The sequence below is a fragment of the Podarcis pityusensis genome (genome assembly GCF_964106645.2).
Source record: "Podarcis pityusensis genome assembly, chromosome: 2".
NCBI lineage: Eukaryota > Metazoa > Chordata > Lepidosauria > Squamata > Lacertidae > Podarcis > Podarcis pityusensis.
Window position 1 is genome coordinate 62,579,590 of NC_138029.1, and position 21,802 is coordinate 62,601,391.

The window sequence follows — 21,802 nt, forward strand, 5'->3', positions numbered from 1 at the left end:
TAAACTTGACGCAAGTGCTCATGCCTACAGAAACAATCAAACCCAATGCATCCCCCAAAGTCACAGTTACCATTTTGAACTAGCTTAGTCTATATCCATTGCTACAGTCTGCAAATGAGAAAATATTGCCCATTCTGTGCTTCTGAAATAAAATACTAATTGAACGTATGCTTTTCAAATGGATATTGCGAAGTCCAACAAATTGATCACTGTGTTGCTCTAGAATATTTTGCGAAGTATCTAAATCCACATTTTGCCCCGTCCTAATTAAGCTGTGTGCACCATTTTAAAGATGTTTTAGACTTCTCACTTTACATAAGCAGCCACATTTCCATAAAGCTTTAATCATGTGTGTGAGAGAGTGAGTTGCATAGGAAAATATGGGAGGAATTCAACGAAGTGCCATGTTGAACATTCTGTCCCCGCAAACATTTAAATTTGCCAGATGGAACAATCCCCCTGACTGCCCCTTTTCAAATCATTGAGGGTGCTAGAGGGAGGGGAAAGAGGAAAGCCCTGTTGCATAAATGGAAGTCCTTGCTCAGAGCTTCCAATGAGAAAGAGCATTTTGGGGGTATCAAGGCTTCACGCTGTCAAACATTCAGATTATTCTTAAATAAATGGACATTCATAAGCTAAGCACCCACATGATGTAGCAGCCAGAATCTCAGACTATGACCTGGGTTCAAATCTCCAGTCTGCCTTGAAGCTTGCTGCGTGACCTTGAGCCAGGTATCCTCTGTAGTTAAGGATCAAAGGGTAGCAGGAAGAACCATGTATGCTGCCTTGAGCTTGTTGGATGAACAGATGAGTAAAAATGTAATACCTAGTCTTTTTAAATTATAATACCAAGTATCTACAACAAAAAGAATGGTCTTTTTCACAAGAGTGAAGGGTTTAAGAGGGGGAAAGATTGAGATAAATTTACCAGAGATTTCAGCCACATCTTAATAGGTCTGGAAGGAAAGAAGGAAATTATAGGACAAACCAGACACGGCATTAATTGTGTGAATGCACTTAACCTGCATACTTTTGTTAGGAAAATAGTAGCCATGGGGAAGCTTGTCCAGCCTTGAGATTGTGGACTGAAAGGGCTCAGATGTTTCTCTCTTTTCATTCTGTCCCCATCACAGTCCTGACAAAAATCACATCTGAAGCTGTTATTTGCATTTCTATGGAAAGCCTCCATGGCAGCCAATGGTAGCAGCCCTTAAAATGCAAATAGCAGCTGAGGATTAAATCTGTAAATTAAAATTTAAACCTCCTGCCACACGTGTGTGGGAGAAATATGATAGTAAACAGGCTGTTGAGCACTTCATCGCAGAGTGAAAACATTTGTGAACTTCTGCAGTTTCCTGGAAGCTAGAAATTAGGCAATTATACCTTTTATCCCTGTTTATTTTGGGTCTACTTACCTTTCCCCATTTGTCTCTGTTGCTAAGAATAAACCACACGTATTTGTAAGGATAAAAAGGTTTACTTACATTAAATGAAGGCAGCTAATACTTCTAAGTAACATTCATGTAAAAATGCTGCTTAGAAGAGGAGTTTGGATTTGATATCCCGCTTAATCACTACCCGAAGGAGTCTCAAAGCGGCTAACATTCTCCTTACCCTTCCTCCCCCACAACAAACACTCTGTGAGGTGAGTGGGGCTGAGAGACTTCAAAGAAGTGTGACTGGCCCAAGGTCACCCATCAGCTGCATGTTGAGGAGTGGGGACGTGAACCCGGTTCACCAGATTACGAGTCTACCACTCATAACCACTACACCACACTGGCTCTCCTTAGTTACAAAATACAAAATTAGTTTCCAAAATGGAAACTCAGGCAGAGCCTTGGCAGGTACATCTGCTCACATCGCTGGCTTGTAGAGAAAGAGAGAGCACTTACGCAGGAAAGTAGTACATAGGATTATCTCCCTTGTTAGAAATACCCGCCAAAGTATTATGGAACTAACCTCATACAGTCCCTTCTATACTGAATCAGGGACTCTATGTGTGTCAGCTCCTCAGGTGCCTGTCTGGCAATCATGCATTTGTGATTTTGACTGGAAATCCCACAGAAATGACTTAGGAAAGCACAGGAGAGGAGAAAGATGCATGACACTTATGGGGGAAATTATGAAAAGCAGGGGACATGGCAAACAAAGGTGAGGCATAGCTATTTAAGATCAGAGAAGGGATGCTGAGGCTGGCACTCACTTGGCCATTTTTCATGACCCTATTTATTACACATGCCCATTTGGTGAGCATCTTGCTGGTCATTAATAAGAATGACACCGCAGCTCAAAATATACATTTCCTCACAATATACATTTATTGAAACTGCTGCATTAAACAACCATCTTTAAAAAGCCCTTTGAGATTGAACACACTTAACAGTACCCAACAGTCACGCAGCTAAACATTGTGCAGAAAAGTGATTCAGATTTCTGGTTCCAATTATAGCTTTTCGTCTGGCTGCCCAGATGTGTTTGGATTTTTTTAACCTCATTCTGGCCCACAGTCTCTGCTCATCCAAGCAGAGGGAAATCCCACAGAAGGTAACACTTGCACACACACACCTATTTATACCAGCAGAATAGCTGGTGCTCTCTACTGTTTTGCCTTTTTTCAGAATTATTTAAATATATAAGGATAAAATCCGGCATGCAGACCAGCATCCTATTGCCAGATATTCCTCTGACAAGAGATGCATTGCAGTCAAACTATGAACAGGTGGAGGTGTGTGTGTGTGCAGGCATACACATCCCTTAAAATCTAGGTGCTTAAGCTGTACTTAGTAGCTGCCTGTTACAGTGGGAACAACAAGTGGAAGAAGCTCGGAACACACAACGTGGTATTTTTTTTGTACATTACTATATTTGCTGTTGTTTTCCGATGTTATTGTTATGGCTTTGCTATGCTATGAAATCATTACTGTGTTAATATGGATTTGTTTTTGTAGTGTTTGTTTGAAATGCATCCCTGCTTCTTTGTTGTAAGCTGCTTTGAGCACGATCTTCTTCTGGAAAAGCAGCATACAAATGAAATGAAATTATTTCCTGGTCATTTGGTTTAATTCGTTGGAAAGCACCAACAACTATCATTATCAGGTGCTCTGAAAAGTAAATTTGCTCATATTCTCTCATCAACAATAAATTGGTGCAACAGCTGAAACCCACTGTCTCCCCCACCCCCCACCGGCCTTTAATTGCTCAAAATAACCCTCATACTGGGTTGAGCTAGATTAACTAAACATTTGCCAGGTCATTATAGTAATACATGGATCCAGTAAGCAAGGAACAAGATAACAGCTAGGCAATTAATATTGCTCTCAAAAACATCTAGGGTGGTTCACTATCAGCATCTTGCCCTAAGTTTGTTTTTCAGGGAGTTGGTATCAGGAGGCCCTGATTTGCACTAATGAGGTACCAGCGTCACAATGTGTGAAAGTAATAATAAAGTAATAGTACTTAACATTTATATGGCAGTGTGGAGCGCTCTCAGCACTTCGCATAAGCAGCTCATTATCTCACAAGGTAACATGTTTATAATCAACAGGGTTAGCAGGTCTCTCTGTGTGTGGCAAATGTTAAACTGCTTTGGGAACTGTGCTAAGAAGTGGCGGAGTCAACACTACAAAGGAAAAAAAAACTATAATTAAGCAGGGAAATCTGAGGGAATCTTATCAGCCATGGGGATTTTATGGGCACAGTCTTTATCATCTGCATATAGATTCAAGTTTCTATTTTATCAGGCTGAACGATCAGGATACAAGTCTTATGTAATAATGTTCTCCCATGAAACCTTTTTAGCTGACTAGAAGCAAAAAAAGAGCATTTATTTGTCATAATAGATCATCCTTGTTTTTAAATCATAGGAGAGCATTAAATATAAAAAACAGGAAAAGATTTGTGCAAGCATAGGCTCTGTGCTTTAATCTGAATGTCTTTGAAATGTTACTTTCTCTTTACAATCATCTACTTTCTCTCTTTTTATCTTACCATCAACCCTGCAAAGTTGGTTAAGCTGAGATTTGGCAGATGGTATCTGACTAAGCCAGAGGTGGAGAATCTCAGACTCAGGGGCCAATTGTGGCCCTAGACGCTTTTTATGTGGCCCTTGAGACTCTTCCCAGGCCACACTGCCTTCCCAAGCCACACCAGTCTCCCACCTTGTTTCATACCCTCACCAACTGCTTTCCTTAGCCGGAATGTGCCATTGAACACTCTTAATGACTCTCCCTTTCTTTCATGGAGTGTGTAAGTCTGTGTCTAAACTAGTGTACCACACAAAAGCAAAATTTCCTTCATTTCACTTCCTACTTTTGCCTCTGCCCACTGTGACCATATGGCCCCTCAAACACTGCCCAGAAGGGAATGAGGTCCATTCTATGACTCAGAGTAAATCAATGGACTCAAGTTGCGTCCAAGTCCATTGATTTCAGTGACCTGCTCTGAATATAACTTAGCAGGTAGTATAGATCAGAGGCACCGGCTTGGGCCCCAGACTGTAGGTGCCCAGCAGTGTGCACAATGTGACATCATCACATCACACACATGCTGCGGCTGCACTCCTGCACAACTTCTGTGCTTCTGCAGCAGCAGCGGGACGGGGCAGCGGAGTGTGGGTGCATGTCTGCAGCCGCAGTGGGCCCCAACAGAGGTCCCGCAGCAGATACCCTGGCACTGGGGTAAGGCTGGAGGTAAGACAGAGGGCAGCAGCAGCAGCGGGCAGAGGCTGGGCACCCAGAGTGAAAAAATTGTGGGTGCCCAGGGACCCCTGGAGTTGATGCCAGTGGTGTAAATAATGGGGCTACTCGGTGAAATACTATCTGAATAACTGTCTGTCTTCCTGTCCACAAGATCTGCTCTGCTACGCTACATGGTCTGGCTCACAGGCCTGGTTTTGCACCTGGGTAGCCTGGAGACAGCTCTGCAATGTGAGAACAAGAAAGACTCAGTATCATTATACAGGAGGGAGAAAGATAAAAAGAACTGGAGGGGAGGCAATGTCACATATTCTTTGTAAGAAGATGCATTGGGCAGAAGCTGCCAAATCTTTGACATGTATCTTTTTAAGAAACAAGCACTGTTGTGAATAATCCATGCCCTCCTAGTGAGAAGAGTAAAGGGATTTTTGAATACATCCATGTTAGACTAAATTCTCTTGAACTGTCAGCTTTTGACTGAAGCAGCTCTTAAAAGGCCATTGTTTTTATTTCTAAGGCAGGAGATCCATTTAATGCAAACAAAGATTTAACCTTTCATTTCCAGGAGGGGCATTCTTTAATCATCAAAATAGGACAATGCAGTGTCTGGTGGGGGCAGTCAGGTAAGATATACTGGAAAGGAAAGTAGTAGGTCTCTGCATCAAAGTAATGACACAGCCTCCAGGTATTTCTGGCTCTAACTGAGGCCCCATCTGCACTATGTATTTAAAGCAGTATCATACCACTTTAAACAATCATAGTTTCCCTCAAAGAATCCTGGTCAACTGCAGGTTTTCTTTTGCCTGGTATTATCAAGTGCAGGTGGCTGTAGCTATTAGGTTCTCATGAACATGACCAGGAGAGCTTTAAACTAAATCCTGAGGGGGTGGGAGACAACATTACAGGTGACAGGGGATTGCCTGATACAGTCGTACCTCAGATTACATATGCTTCAGGTTACATACACTTCAGGTTACAGACTCCGCTAACCCAGAAATAGTATCTCAGGTTAAGAACTTTGCTTCAGGATGAGAACAGAAATCGTGTTCCAGCAGCGTGGCAGCAGCAGGAGGCCCCATTAGCTAAAGTGGTGCTTCAGGTTTAGATCAGTTTCAGGTTAAGAACGGACCTCCGGAACAAATTAAGTACTTAACCTGAGGTACCACTGTACTGGGGCTAATAACTTCATTGATGCACCAGAAACTGGGGTGGTGCTAAATAAACTTTTATTTTTTTAAAAAAAAAAAACCAACCCTACACAGCAAAGTGCGGCACTGGTGAGATTCCTGCCCACCCGCCCTCATCAGGCACTCAATAAATCTATGAAATTTGTATTGTTGGCCTGTGTCCTGAGAGCCCTTTTGAGTTCCTAGCAATGCCCCTGGCACATGGTCTGAAAGCCAGAGGGCTGTCACTGACACCCCTCAGTTATCTTCCTGCAGTCCTTCAGAAGAATCCTGTTATTTCTCTGAGGCACTGAACAGACGGCAGCTGATCACAGAGAAAAAAATAAGCAGGGAACTCAAAGGTGGAATACAACTAAGGAAATGATAGCATTGCAGAAAAAATCACTACCTCACAAAGGGTAAAAAGCATGTGCATACAGTAAAAACAGCAATCTGTTTGAAACGGTAGCAGTTTGAGGACTGAAGCCAACATTTCACAAACTAGATGTTTTATTTGCCTGCTGAGGTAATTATGATTTTGTCTAAATGAGTTACTATAGTGAGCGCTTAGAGGGAATGAAAGTACAGAGAGGATATGAGCATATACTTTGTGTAATATGCAGAAAAGTTACCAGAGGCCATAAGGCATACTGGTAGCTTCAACAACTTTGGACAGAACATTACCTCCTGCATGGCTTAGGAGCTAAACAGGTTTGTGATCACCATAGCAATAGGGCACAACGGAAAAGTCATCGAAGAAGCAAATACCTCCATTTTATCCAGAGGCTTTACTGTGTGACGCTAAGATATGAGCTACGATTGCCTTAGAACATTCCGTCCAGATGGTGTCCACCTGTTTGATGCAGGAAATTATTCCATCCCATTCTCAGATGAAAAGCTAGTGGGAATATGATGCATTCAGAGCACACAACAAGAAAAGTTACGACTTGACAGCAATAACAGGATATTTTCCTCCAAAGGATAATGTATGCCAGCAAAAGTCTGAACTTCTGTTGAATAGCTGCTCTGTTTTATCAGCTTGCGCTTATGTAATCAAGATGCTGGGAAGGTAGCAGGTTCAGTATACCTGGTGGATCAAAATGTGGAGGCCAGCTACCCTGAAGACTCGATTCTGGAAACAGGCCAGCTTCGTTTTTGAGCAGGTGCCTCTACAGTCGTGTTGGGATATGGACTGTATCTGAAGGGTCTATAACAAAACAAACTGGTTTCCCATCTGATACTTGCCTAGTGCAGTAGCCCCACTGAGTGTGGCTGTCATTTGTCCTCTGTCTTGGGTGTTTTGTAGAAGAGCAAAGCAGGTTTGCTACAAGAAAGTTCCTGAACGTTGGTCTTAATTTTTTTTTTTTTAAAGGAAGCTATTTACCATTAGATGTCAAGGAGATAAACAACTATGCGACTTTTAGAAGACACCTGAAGGCAACCCTGTATAGGGAAGTTCTAAATGTTTGATATCTCACTGTGTTTTTATTTTTTGTTGGAAGCCGCCCAGAGAGACTGAGGCAACCCTGTCAGATGGCAAGGTACAAATAATAAAATTAGTAACGATAACAACCATCACAATAATACCAGCTCACCCAGTAGCATCTGGTGAGATGGAACGGAGCTGTCCTCCCAAAACCTGCATCATTGTAGCTTCCCTGGACACAGATGGGGCAGGCCAGGGTGGCAAGGTGGTGGCTGTACGGATGTAACTGCAGAACCAATCCAGCACTTGTGCCAGTGCATCCATGTCCTGCCCTACCCAGGTAAGCTGCAGCATTGCTGGTGTTGGGAGAGCAGTTGCCTCTGCCGAGTGCTGGCCTGGGACCAGAACCTGTGGTGGTCTGTGTCAGAACTCCACTCCTAGAGGAGCCTCTGGTGGCACAGTGAGTTAATGCGTCTGGATGTTAACCTGAAGGTTGGTGGTTCAAGCCCACCCAGGGATGGCTGTGGGCAGGATGGCACTTTGGGTCCCTTCTGACTCTACAATTCTATTAACTCACAGGCAAAGAAAGAATGCTGCATGATAATAGCCACCATTCATAATCTGCAGACATACTAGATTCCAAAACATACCCCTGACTGCTTGTTTTATATAAAATAAAGCTGGCATCCTCTAAACCTAAGCTTCCCTTTTCTTTGTGCCGCCACCAGCTGGCCCACCCACTGCAGCAAAGAGGAGCAAAGCCTATCACACTCAAGCATCACAAAGAGATCTAACCAGAATGCTACATTATGACGAAATCTGAACTTTGGTTGTGTTTTCCATTAGTATTTGACACCGGTATGTCAGCTGCTTGAAACATTTTTTAAAAAAAGAATGGAAAGAAAAAGTGCATAGTGCCATCAAAAAACAAACAAATAATAGCACACACACATATAGATATTAAGAGGCATAAAGGCAGACAATTAAGAGTTATATTCCAGGATTTTCTCTGCAGCCGTAAGAACAAGGTGGCAAAATGTGCATCATCATCATCACCACCACAAAAAAAGACACAGATTGCCTATGCTGATTTATACATATAGATGTAAATTCAGAAATAATGGCCATAATTTAAATAGAAGCTGGTGCTTCTGCTGCTAAATTGAGAAGAGGCCACGGGTCTTTGGGTGGGGCCCTTCTTGCCCATAGAAGTCAGTTGCCCCAAGGCAGAAGAAAGTGGCACATTGCCTCAGAAGCCCTGTGGTCTCAATTTCTGGTGCCATGTAATAGGTTTGGGTTCAACACCTTGACACAAGATTTGGCTTAGTGACTTCATTAATTAGCAAGCCCTATTTTGTGGTTCACCTCAGGGACCAAAATGCCTTGGGCCGGCCCTGCTGCCCCCTCACACCAGGGATCATCCCTAAACTCCTAAAGTCCTGGGAAAGGGACTGCCTCTACTACAATCACTACACCAGTGGTATGTCTGTTCAGTCCTTCTGTGGCTGGGCTGCCCTTCTTTATCTTAGTATGGACTTAGACCAGTGGTGTCCAAACTTTTCAAAGGGGGTGAGATTTGATGAAGTGAAGGGCCGTGAGGGCCAACCAAAGGGCCAACCCAAGTTGTTAACCTTTTTTAGGGTTTTTAAGGGTTTCTTTAGGGTTGAAGTTGAGCACGTCTTATGACTGAAGTTGTCAAAGTTTTAAGGATTTTACCCCCAAAAATAAACTGCCACAGGGGCCTGATTAAACCAACTGGCTGGCCGGATTAGGCCCCTGAAACAGACTTTGGACATGCCTGTCTTAGACCATGCTGCTCTTCAATACAGGACTTTTTCGAGCAGAAAAAGTCCTTTGTAAAGTAGAACACGTGCCCACCCTCCAGGAAGATCTAAGTTGTTTTGTTTGTCTATTTTTCGTCCTTCTCAGTATTCTAGGAGCCACTGGTGATCACATAAACTGAGGCTGTGACCCCATTTAGAATGACAAACAGCCGTTTAGAAAGCAATGAAATGCAGTTTTTTGCAAACCGTGTCTACATGTTTCCCATTGTCTAGTTTAATTTGCTACAACACCAAAGAGGTGGTGCCCTTTTTCATACTAACACAACAGAACTAAAAAGAAAACCTGCCTCTTCTTCATCATCTTTTTTTACCATGAATAAATGCCATGAAAGATGTAATGCGGTACAAGGCAAACTTCAGCTTAATGCAAATGTGAGCTCCCGGGTTGTAATAATAAGGCCTTGAAGTGTGTGCGCTGACTATGAAGATGCTGAAAATTCACCGATGCAGACAAAATGAATGGAATCATTTGTAGTGCCCATCTATTAAACCACGATGAGAACATGACTAGCCTAGGATAATATCCTATTATCCTCCTGACCACAATTTTACCGTACGCAACACAAGATAGCAAGGCCGAAAAGCAAAATTAAACAAACAAGATAGCAGAAGATGCTTGACATTTCTGAGGAAGACAGTGCAGAAAGAAACTGTTGCCTGGTTTTCATCAAGAGCTTTCATACACTTTAGAAAGGGTGCATAACGTATCTTTATTTTCACAGTCTCTATTTAAAATGCATATATATATATATATATATATATATATATATATATATCTCCCAATGCTTTTCTTGCAACCAAAGACTCACTTTAGCCATGTATGCTGTTACTTATATGTATATCCAAACCCAGTTCTAGTGACATAGAATTATTCATGACTAGTTGCACCATAATGTAGACGGGGAATGTGCACTTTTATTCACCCAAATACACCTCAAATTGAAAGAAATGTAGTACAGATAAACAAGATGTTTGATTTATATTTATGTTTTGTGATCCAATAAAAATGCTATCTAAATTGGACATGCTCCCCTCACTCACCCACCCACAATTAATGGCAAAACCTATGAAATATGCAATATTAGATTTGAGATCACTACTTATAAGGTGGGAGAAGTCAAAAGCAGGAGTCACATTGCTTGAACTGCAAAGGAAAAATACTCCTAAGAATTCTCTGCATTGCTGTTTATCTTACAATGCTGACTGCATTTGCAAGCGCTTGAAGCTTGTGTCCAACAGCAGGCACTCCCATGGCCTTTCTCAGGCATAGGCAAACTCGACCCTCCAGATGTTTTGGGACTACAACTCCCATCATCCCTGACCACTGGTCCTGTTAGCTGGGGATGATGGGAGTTGTAGTCCCAAAACATCTGGAGGGCCGAGTCTGCCTATGCCTGGCCTTTCTGGTGTGTTGCAAACTCTCAAGTAACAAGCCTCACTTCCTTCGTATGGCCAGTTGCACATTCAAATGGCTCCTCTTCCACTGCCAGCATCATGCAGGCAGGAATCTGGGTGCATGTTTACAGGAGAAAGAAAAGGTGGCGGAGGGGGCAGAATCAAGTGGTCATCCAGCTATTCTGGAACACAGCATCCTAAGTGGTAGTTCCACTAACACAAGTACTTCTAGCTGTACAACAGATCTTTCCCTCCCACTCCCCCCATGTTGCCCCCAAACCTAGTCCGGATATTTTCCAATCAAGTTCAGAAAGGTCTCATCAAAGCAGCCCAACGATATCCATTTGTGAAAACATCACGTCTCCAGTGGCAAAGAGAAAAAGGAATTATTCAAGAGTGAAAGGAAGTAACACGGGGTTTCCTGCCATTCATTCCAAGCTTCTGGCAATGGAAAGTTTCAAGTCTTTGGTAGACTAAATGTTTTGCATGCAGTAGATTCCATGTTCGATCCCAGCCATCTGTCATTTTCTTTAATTTTAAAAAAACAACAACCAGTAAGCAGCTGGCAACCAGTGAAAGATCCTCTTTATTGGCTCAGTGTCCAAAGAGTAGCTGCCAATCAGGCTGAACAAGACTGAGCTAACCAAATAAGCCTGACCTGGTATAAGGCAGATTCTTCCAAGGTCTCTATGGATAACTGCAACCATAGCTCCCCTGATGACCTTGGCTAATAGCCCCTGCTATTCCCACCTACCTACAAACTCATGCTGTTCAGAAACTCATCTAGTCTTCGCTTCCTTCCCTTCCCTTTTGACCTTTCTGTTGTGGTGTCTCTCTTCGCCCTGGGAAGATGCATGCAAGCGCAGCGCACATGCAAAGGGCTTTGTTAGGTCACTGGGCACACAGGCCTCAAGCAGTCGCAGTCAGAGCACAAGCTCCTTCCTCGATATTAATGACTGGCTGGAAGGCACTGATGGTCATTAACTCACCAAGATGTGCCTCGTACTGCGGTCACTACTATTAAGGAAGCTTAAATAGCACGACTGCTGCACCAGGCATTCCTAGGCAAATTAGCATCTGGGATAGCAACCAGAGAATTGGCTTTCCTCAAATATCTTTTGGGGATTATTTTGGAGTGCGTTTTTTCCTATTTTTATAAAAAGGAGCTCGCTTGGTCTCACTCGCCACCTTTGTACAGAAATCCTGACTGCCACAGCTAGGAAGCTGCCTGTGAGTCAGACTATTGGTTTATATAGCTCAGTATCAGGAGTGCAAACTTGAATAAAACATTTTTTTGGGGGGGGAGTAAGCCCCACCTCCATAATTGATCACATGACATGGTGCAAGCACACCATTTGAGTGGCAATGCCCATAAATTTTGGGGGGACCTGGCTCCCTCTACTGGACCCCCTTGCTCCTAGGCATTGGCTCCTATGTTCTGTACTGTCTACGATCATGAGCTGGCAACACACTGAGGAAGTGGAGGAGGATCCCGGCGAGGGGCCTAGCCACAACTGGTACATACCAGGACAAGCTGAATATAGGGAAGGGGGAGTTGGGGACTTAGGAGATACTCACGGGACACTGGACAACGTCAAGGGAGCTGCAGGCAGTTCACAGGAGCTAGGGGAAAGAGACACTTCACCAGAACCAGAGGTGCCCCCGTCTCCAAGGACACAGCAGGCTCTGAGGCACTGGAAACAGCAAGAAGTGCACTCCTTCAGGAGACTGAGGCAGGCAAGGGAACACAGAAACAGGTGGAGATCATGGGACTCTTTAGGTGTGGGAAGAAGGCTGTGGTCACTCAGCTAGATTAGGCTCAGGGCAGGTGAGGATCACACGCTTCATCAAGGGGAGAGGTACAGCTGCTCAGGTGCATCAATCAAGGATGAAAGGAAAGCAAGGCCTTTTTTTTCTGTTGATGGACCACAGCTTGGCTGCTTTGGGAACGTCACCGGACTGTGACTTCAGAACTAACCCCAGGTGTTCCAACCCTGGATCTTCTGCAGTGGCGGAACCTGAGCTGGCAGATTGACTTGGGACATTGCTCGTTGTATTAGACCAGGACTGCTATTTTGCCATTTGGGTTGTCTGACTACTCTAGTATTACCTGTGGGACTGTGTACATTCTCAGGACTTACCTCTGGGTATGCCTGGGTTCAGGATATCCACATACTGAGTAGCAGTGGATTTCTAGGGGTTCAGACAGGGAGTCTCTCCCAGTGGTACCTGGAAATGCTGGGAGTTGAACCTGAGACCTTCTGCATGCAAGGCAAATGCTCTACCACTGAGCTACAGCCCTTATGCCAGTCTTTCCTTCTCAGCCAATATGTATGTTCTCATGAAAGGCAGCCCTAAACATCTAAGAACACATACCAGGGAGTCTCCTGACTGGCTGCTAGTATCCTGCATAGGCCCACATGTCACATTTTCACCTGCTACATGTTTGCTGCAGGGAGATTAGGTTAGACTGCAAAGACAGCTGCCAGGTAAGTTGTGAGGCAGATACGATGGTGGCATTGTGACATTAAGAGTATCAGGTTCAAACTAGATGTTACACCGAATGTGTTTCAAACACACATTCAACAGACCCCACCAGAGAACAGCTTTTGACAGCAACTTACAGTACTCTTAGTTCAGCCAGTTGGAATGTGCTTTGTTTGTTTTGAAATTATCTGTCAATGTCTTATCAGTTTTCTATTTCATAAACGAGCAGGACGGCATCTTTTAACCTTCTAGCTTGGGAAGAATTTCCTCCCCTCCCCAGCCCTCCTATCATGCTGTGATTTTGCAGGCTTGTATTGGACAAAAGATTCTTGCATTGCCGGGGGTTGGGCTACATGACCCTTGTAGTCCCTCAAAACTTTACAATCCTATGATTCTAACCAGTGCTTTTTTCTGGGGGGGGGGGGGGGACACAGGGGTATGCATACCCCTAAACATTTTGTGAATCTAAGTTTGGCCTCATTCAGGGACAGTATTTCAATATGAGTAGGAAAATGAGTACCTCTAAACTTTTTTTAAAAACAAAACAAAACACCAAAACACTGATTCTAAGCATCACAATCATTTTTAAAAAATCTAGTTTTGCTCTCAGTCATAGCAAGAATGATTTCCCATAAATAATAACTGGAGGGTACAAGCCCGCCTCCAGATTTTGGGATGGGGCAAGGGGCTGGGTAGGTTGCCCTTGATGGATGCCCCACCCCTGCCCCCAGCACCTGTTCCAGCACCCACTGCCACATGGGCCATCCAGCAGTGACTCTGCTGCAGCTGAAAGCCTCCCCTCCCCTCTTGTGCTCATAAGTGAGTGAGATGACTAGGCAGCAGCGCTGCTGTTGGGCAAGAACAAGCCCACTTACATGCAGTGAAAGCTCACAGCTGCAGGGTACCCAAAGGGCACAGAGCACGGGGACAGTCCAGACAAAGTGTCACCCCAATGGGACAAGCTAGGGCACATGAGCCCTGGAAAATGCCCCAGTGTGCTGGGCACTGACACCAGGCACAAATACAGATGACCTTACACTTTCCCATTCTCATCTCAACAAAACTTAACTGTCTGAGACCAGTAACAGAAACACATTTCCAGCAAACACATTTTCCAGTCAAGTCATGGCTCCCAAATTACCCATTTACCTTGTGAACCTTCCTGAGGCCTGCAGCTATAGGGCGGTATACAAATTTATTAAATAATAATAATTTCCAAGGTTTAGATTGGTCAGATATCAGCGTCTGATCAGGACAGTTTGGGCATTTAAGCCGTTTCCTCCCTTTATGAACATCTCATGGTGAGAGGCTAGAACACAACTGTAAAACTAAAGTTGGTTAGAATGTCCTACTGCACTAACGTCTTCTCTCCTGCATTAATAACAACCACACAACACAAATACTGCAAGAGACTCAGATGTGCTTCTAAGAGTCTATTGTAATAATTACACAGCATTTGAGCTCAATGGGACTTACCTCTGAGTAAGCATATTACTATTGCTAACAGAACCAGACACCAAGCCCAAGGTATGAGGTTTAAAAACCTAAGACCACTTCAAAAAAGCAGGATGATGCAGAACTAAGAGCAGGAGCCTTCAGAACAACCAACATGCAAATCCTCACTGCTGAAATAAAATGACCATGACCAAACTCAGTAATTAAAAAGTCTGAAATTCATATACAGATTTTTGCCTAGCTTTACATTACAAACCATCTGCAAGAAGTTGCATCGATTTCAATGGAATCACTTTTAAGCAAATGGCTTTCAGAGCTACAACCTTAATCAGCTTTACTTTTGTCTCTCAGTACTGCCATAGGTAAGGTCCAAATCCAACACACATTTTAAAGATGGCCAATTTGATTGGGAATTATCAAACTATCTCTGAATTATTCCAATTCACATTTAGCATTCTCCCTCGGCCAACAAAACAAGATGAGCGCCACAACCCCAGAGTCATCCACGACTGGACCTAACGATCAGGGGTCCCTTTACCTTTTGGGATCGAATTATGTATCCATTCATTTATTTGAAATACTGCTACTGGTTTCTCACTGGTGGGAGCAGGTAAGATGATAATGTTATTGTTTTGAATTAATTCACAAGGGCTACCATTTCTCATGCAATCATAGAACCTGAAGGAACCTCCCACAGTCATGTATTCCAATTGCCTACCAATGCAGGAGGGACGTGGGTGGCGCTGTGGGTTAAACCACAGAGCCTAGGACTTGCTGATCAGAAGGTTGGCGGTTCGAATCCCCGCAACGGGGTGAGCTCCCGTTGCTCGGTCCCAGCTCCTGCCCACCTAGCAGTTTAAAAGCACATCAAAGTGCAAGTAGATAAATACCGTATTTTTCGCTCTATAACATGCACCAGACCATAACACGCACGTAGTTTTTAGAGGAGGAAAACAAGAAAAAAAATATTCTAAACGAAATAGTGGATATATGATTTTTGTGGTTCATGCTGTGGCCACAGACATGTGATCTGACAGTGAGTTTGGAGTAGCCCAATGCAAAAATCCTGAGGATCCATGTGGATCCATGCTTTGTAACCACGGAGGAGGGAAGGAAGGGGAACCATGGATCCTCTGCTCACGACTGCAGCAGATCCCCACCACCACCCACAGGCATTCGCTCCATAACACGCACAGACATTTCCCCTTACTTTCTAGGAGGAAAAAAGTGAGTGTTATGGTGCAAAAAATATGGTAGGTACCACTCCGGCGGGAAGGTAAACGGTGTTTCCGTGCGCTGCTCTGGTTCGCCAGAAGCGGCTTAGTCATGCTGGCCACATGACCCGGATGCTGTACGCCGGCTCCCTCAGCCAATAGAGTGAGATGAGCGCCGCAACCCCAGAGTCGGCCACGACTGGACCTAATGGTCAGGGGTCCCTTTACCCTTTACCTTTTTACCAATGCAGGAAATAGTCTTATGTGATCATCCAGCTGCTGCTTTAAAATGTATGGCATGGAGGGGGGTTATCATGGAGAATCCTGATGTGGGACAAGAGGAAGAGCTTTGTGATTTTTCATCCCATTATTATGAAACAGGCCAGTTTCAAAACTGCATTAGAAATGGGACAAGGTGACCTTTGGCAAATACTCCCTAACTGCAAAGACAAAGGCTAAGAATATTGCTACAAAGCAAGAGAAAGGTAAGTCCAGGTGTCTGACACTGCAAATCTATTATGGTATTTCAATTCATCCTTCCGTGAATCTAAAATCCCATAGAGCTTAAAACTTCCTCAGATGTTAGGGAAATTGGGAAATTGCCACAAGGGAGGACAGCGGAGGAGAATATGTTAGCTCCACACACCCCTCTGTCCACATTTTCATCACCCTCCATGAGCTGGAAGGGGACTCTCAACAGCAAGGAACTTCTTGTATCCATGGAGGCGCCTCACCAATTCTGGTACCCTGGAAAGTCAGGTTCTAAAATGCATAAGGAGCCTCTGCAGACACAAAAGGCTCCCCAGCACAGTCAGCCACCTTCCAACTCACGGAAGGCGATGGAAACCAGAGTGGCAGAGGAGCTAACATGCTTGTCCCTGCTGCTCCGTCTCACACAGCAACGTCTCTCTTCCCATAACACCTGAAGATGGCTACAGCTGCCACAGAAGCTTTAAGGGAAGCATGTACATAAAGTATTAGCAGGAAGGAAATCTACTGAATAGTTAAGTCCGCAAGGTGCAATGGCTGGGAATGCAGATCTCCGGGAAATTTCAGGCAGGCTTTGCAGTGGCAGATTTTATTAGCCACACCCTCTCACTTCCCTCCTTGTGGATTTGGCGGGATCTTACAGTGATAGCAAACAGCTTTGGAGAGGAGCATGCAAGTAACCAGGTGGTTATTCTCACAACCCGAGACAAATAGTGAGTCCTATCTGAGGAAAAAGTTCAGCAAGTAGGCAGCCAACTAGCTTTTAACTGACATACTGACATTACCAAGAAGAAACTAAACATATTTTCAAGTAATTGTGGTTTGGGCTCTGGCGTTCTTTCACCATTAGAGGAGCACCATGGGAAGTGATTTTCCATGGTTTCATCCCCCTGCACTTTTGTAACGTTTAAAGCGGTAATATGGCGTCCTGAGCGAGAACAAAATGATCCCTCCACCCCCAAAAAATATTTCTTATTTTCACAATAATTCCATTTGGCACTTGATTACACGTACCTGTATAAAGATAAGTGGTTGTTGTGGTGGTTGTTGTTGTTGTTGTTGTTATTATTAGCACCTCCTTGACTCAGCACCCAGGGCAGGAGAACCGCCTGGCCCAAGCCTAGGCACACAGCAGCTGTGGCAGCTAAGTTACTTTGGTACCTGAGGCTCATAAAGGACCCATTTTCAGGTGTCTTGTGGGGCTGTATGCAGCCTGTAAACCGTGGGTTAGACACCCTTAGTCAAAATCTATCCTAGATCTTCTGCTTGGAGTTGTAGGATTGGAATTGCCCAAAAAAGATGTTAGATTGTTTTTGTATGCTACTACAGCGGCAAGACTTTTATTGGCTAAAAATTGGAAATCACAAGAAATACCAACAGTAGAAGAATGGCAGGTGAAGATGTTAGACTTTTTGAAGCTAGCCGACATGACTGGAAGAATCCGCGATCAAAAAGAAGAGGAGTACCAAGAAGAGTGGAAGAAATTTAAAGATTATTTAGCTAAATATTGTAACATACGATAAGTAGAAATTATTTGAAAGTACCAAATGGGCCTAGGACTAGAGTAAGAATTAATTGTAAAATACTATGGATTTGGATAATTATGAAAAGAGAAGAACATTGTAAACTAAAGGCGTTAATTTGATTAGAAAGAGGATATTGGAAAGCTATTAAAAAGTGTTTCAATGAAATTCAGTAAGGTGGGATTTGAGGAAGTCAGTTAATAATGAAATTTAAATTTGGCTTTAAAGTATTAGGTATTTATATGTTTGTTTTTGTTGTTTTCTTTTTTAGTATTGTAATGCTGTATTTTTTTCCTCTTTATTTGTGTGTCCTATTTGTTATAAATTTGGAAAATTAATTTTTAAAAATGGATAAAAATCTATCCTAGATCAAGGATAGCCGGACTGAATATGGCTGCAACAATTTCAACCCTTTAATATTTTTTTAAGGAGACATAAAAACTATGCTATCATTTCATGCATAAGGAAAGAGAAAGCTGTTTTCAAGTTGCATACAATCAGTGGGATTCAACTAAGTTTTGCATGAAACGAGGCACACTTGTGCAATGGGACTTCCTCCTCCCGTGCCCCCTAAATCTGCTCTGGAGAGCTGGGGAACAGGTTATGGTGTATACAGGGGAAGAAGAGGACAGAAAAGTCTTGTTGCATGAGAGACTTTGTTCTGCACACAAATACCTCACTTAGCGCTATTTTGAATTCCACTCAATCATCCGTACCATATATCTATATTACATATTACTCAGTATTACATCTCTTTTTTATTTTATGAATTACATACATGTAATTTTTAAAAGTGAGTACCTGTACATCAGGAGTGCTCAACCTGTGACCCCAAATGTTGTTGAACTACAACTCCCATCAGTTCCAGCTAATGGGATGAGGGAAGGCACAGATGAGCCACCCAGGCATGTACAGAATGCTGTGTCTGGCTGCATGTGCTCCATAACTGTGGGTCTTTACAAGTTGGTGGCATCAACTTTACTATGGAATCTATGTCTGAGGAGCCAGAAAAACACTTGCCATCTCCAGACCATCATCTGAATAACAAAAAGTGGCTCAAGTGCATTCTAGGATATAGAAAGAAAAGCATACCTTTCTCTTTTGCTGCCGCCACCGCCCCCCCGGCTTTTGCGCTGAAAACACCACTGATTAGGCATTCGTATACTACTGGTTCATAATTCCATCATGAAGGAGGTTAAATGGGTAGGAGGATAAACTTGCCCAATAGACCTTGTCTTACTGGAGAGCCCAAGTCGATTAGGGTGACCTCCACCCAGCAATGCCAAGAGTTTTCTGCCATGGGATGCAGGAATGGTGCAGGAGTTGAAATGGTATCAAACATTTTATCTGCTAAATGCCTTGTGGCCCAAGCTGCTAATAAGAGTACAGGAACACACACCCATCCACAACACCCACAAAAGTTGACAACCACATCTCCACCCCATGCCTCTTTCTTTTTAATCAGATTCTGAACAGAACTCAGACAGCACAGGAAGGTCATGATCTAGGCTTAAATCCATTTATCATATAAGTAGTACCAGCTGTACATTAGGGAGCCTCTTTTCTCTCTCAAACAATATAAACAAGATGATACTGGATGTAATTAGAAGTTCATTCCCCAAAGTTAAACTAAGCAAACTTTGCTCTGCGTAACAATTGAGTTTTTAAAAATATAGCTTAAGACACACAGTTTGGCCTTGCCACATTGGCTAAGGAATGGAAAACTGGAATTTACTTCTGACTGTATATGTAAAAATAAACAGCTCCTCAAATACATAGAATCACCATATAGGGTACATAAGCACAGGAAGTCCATAAAACCAGTTCCTTCTGGATTTCCCATGACTGAGTAGACAGATAGGAGAACTGTCATGAGGAAGACACCTTCCAAAAGAATAAAGACCTGACCCCAACCTCTGAACAAATTTCATTTCCAAATACAAAAAAACCCAATCAATCTACCACAGAGCCTGTCTTTCAGCCTTATTAGCTTGTCTTTTAAACACACACACTTCCATGGCCGCTGCTAAATTGAAAATGGCAGAGAATATTGCAAATATGGAAAATGTGCAGATGACGGCATCAGGTCACTGTTTTAGATGTGCTGAGAAGCTTCAGGAGGGCTATCTAGAGTTTCCTGTTGATAATTAGTGATTTGTCACAGCAGTTACGTGTCAGTTCAGAGTGAACTGGCTCCTCCGCTACCTATAAAGTGAGCTTTCTGCTTCATCACACCCTAGTTCATGTCAGGGAACATTTCCTTTATTTGATTTCACAATTAATATAACAACTGAGGTGTGATTTATTTTTATTTTTTTGGAAGGCAGAAGATCCACACCTTCCACATAAGAAAGAAAGAAAGTCATTCATCCTCTTAGCTACATAAACAACAAAGCATCTTACCAGCCCATCACAATTGCTTATCGCCACAGAAGCATTAGGCAAGTCGGTGATATCCCCAACATAGAAGCAATTCCCATGGAGAGGTTCAACGTAAGTGAGGTTGGAATCCTCCTGCCATTCAACAGTTGCCCCAGGAGCCACCAGCCTAGAGTTTGGTCTCAGTCTAAAGTGAAATTCTCTTCCAAAAACAGTGACATTGTAAAAAATTGGCTCGTTTGCAGCTTTGTGCAGAGAAGCCCCTGCGTCCCTTCGAAAGCGCCTCTTTGCTGCTCCCGATACGACATTGGAGAGGAACCTGCCCTCCGAGTCTGTGCTAGTTGGGATGACAAGACTGTATTCTTCTAGATCTCCCAGAAGGTAATCTAGGGAGAGAGAAAGAGAGAGCATGTGTAAATAATGAGTAATAATTAATGTCACGCTGAGTTTCCCCTCCTTGAGATCACTGCGCTGCATCCCACCATTGCCTGAAGCGGGCATCCCTTCCCTTTCTTAATGTGTCAGGCACCATCAATGTTCATTCAACTACGGGGTTAACACAGAGCAGAGGGAATTTCAGAGAACAGGGCGAGGCAGGCACCAGGCATCATCTCTCCAGCTGTTTTAGCAACAGAGCCCATCTTGCTGACATCCCCAGAGATGGTCAGGCATTAAGGATGCTCCCACCCTTCACTTGGGGAAGACACGTCTCCCAAAAAGAGATCAGCACAGTCTCTCTCGAGCAATTCCGTTTTTTCAGCTAGGGCTGCCAAGAGAGAGAGATGCCCCGAGTGAGGCTTTCCAAAGGCAGAAAGTTTACTGTCACATCAACTTTAAAACTTTGACATGCTTAATTTCCTCCCCAATCCCGTTGTGGCTGACAAATGAACGAAGCTTAAAAGCTTGTGGTTAGCAGTCACAATGGAAAGGGTTTTTTAAATTATTATTTTTTATTTATTTATTTATTTAAAAAATCCATGTCAACCGCTTGACCCAGTTCCCCCTCTCCTACTTTAATTCAAACAACAGCAGGGAAGAAAACTTAAGGCTCTGCCAGGTGTTTTATTCCGCACATGGAATTCCAAGAACTGACACGCTCAGCTCGGATCTTGCCACATGCGCCCGACTGTAAACAGAGTTCATTCGAGGTTCCCACTTCAGCGGGAAACTCTCCCCGTCCCGCGCTCCTCTCTCAAGAGATCCAGTGCGATCCAACAAGCGATTTCTTCCCCCACCCCACCCCGCTCTCTCTCGTTCGCCCCCCGATCCCACCCCGCGCCCCACGGGACAGCAAGCCAAAAGTAGCCAGCCCCACGTGGCGGCGCGAAGAACCCCCTCCGAGCCCTTCGGTCCGCGTGGCGCAGAGAAGTCTGGCTGGCGGAAAGGGGGGGAAAGTGCTTCGCCGGCGAAGTTGAGCGAGAGCGAGAGAGCACCCCAGCCGGGAAGACCCGGACCAGGAGGTGGCGGCGGCGGCTCTCTCCGGGGCTGGGCCCCCGCAGCACTTACCTCCCTGCCCGGGATTCTGCGGGGGCCCCGGGGCCAGAAGGAGCGCCCACGAGCAGCAGCAGCAGTAGGCGGCGGCGGCGAGGAGCGCGGCGATCCCGCCCGGAGGACCCATCGCAGGCGTCGCGCAGCCTGGGGAGGCTGCCGAAAGTGCCCTGCAGGGGGCTCCGGCCACATTGGAGGGCAGCCGGCGCCGCCCTCTTGCCCGCGGCGGGGAACCCTCAGCC

General features: G+C 44.1%; 1 protein-coding gene across 2 annotated transcripts in view; it reads right to left on the bottom strand.

Moving 5' to 3' along the window:
* Nucleotides 1-21,721, bottom strand: part of ADAMTS2 (ADAM metallopeptidase with thrombospondin type 1 motif 2) — a 220,837-nt gene extending 199,116 nt beyond the window's left edge. The window contains exons 1-2 of one of the 2 annotated variants that reach the window (XM_080991360.1): nucleotides 21,579-21,721; nucleotides 20,097-20,458 (exon numbers count right to left, since the gene is read on the bottom strand). In XM_080991360.1, the coding sequence (XP_080847486.1) occupies nucleotides 20,097-20,458; nucleotides 21,579-21,690 (474 nt within the window). In that variant the 5' untranslated portion in view covers nucleotides 21,691-21,721. Of the gene's footprint in view, nucleotides 1-20,096; nucleotides 20,459-20,554; nucleotides 20,589-21,578 lie in introns of those variants that run through there. The other variant, XM_080991361.1, reaches the window with a different exon arrangement.
* Between the last annotated feature and the right edge of the window lie 81 nt (nucleotides 21,722-21,802).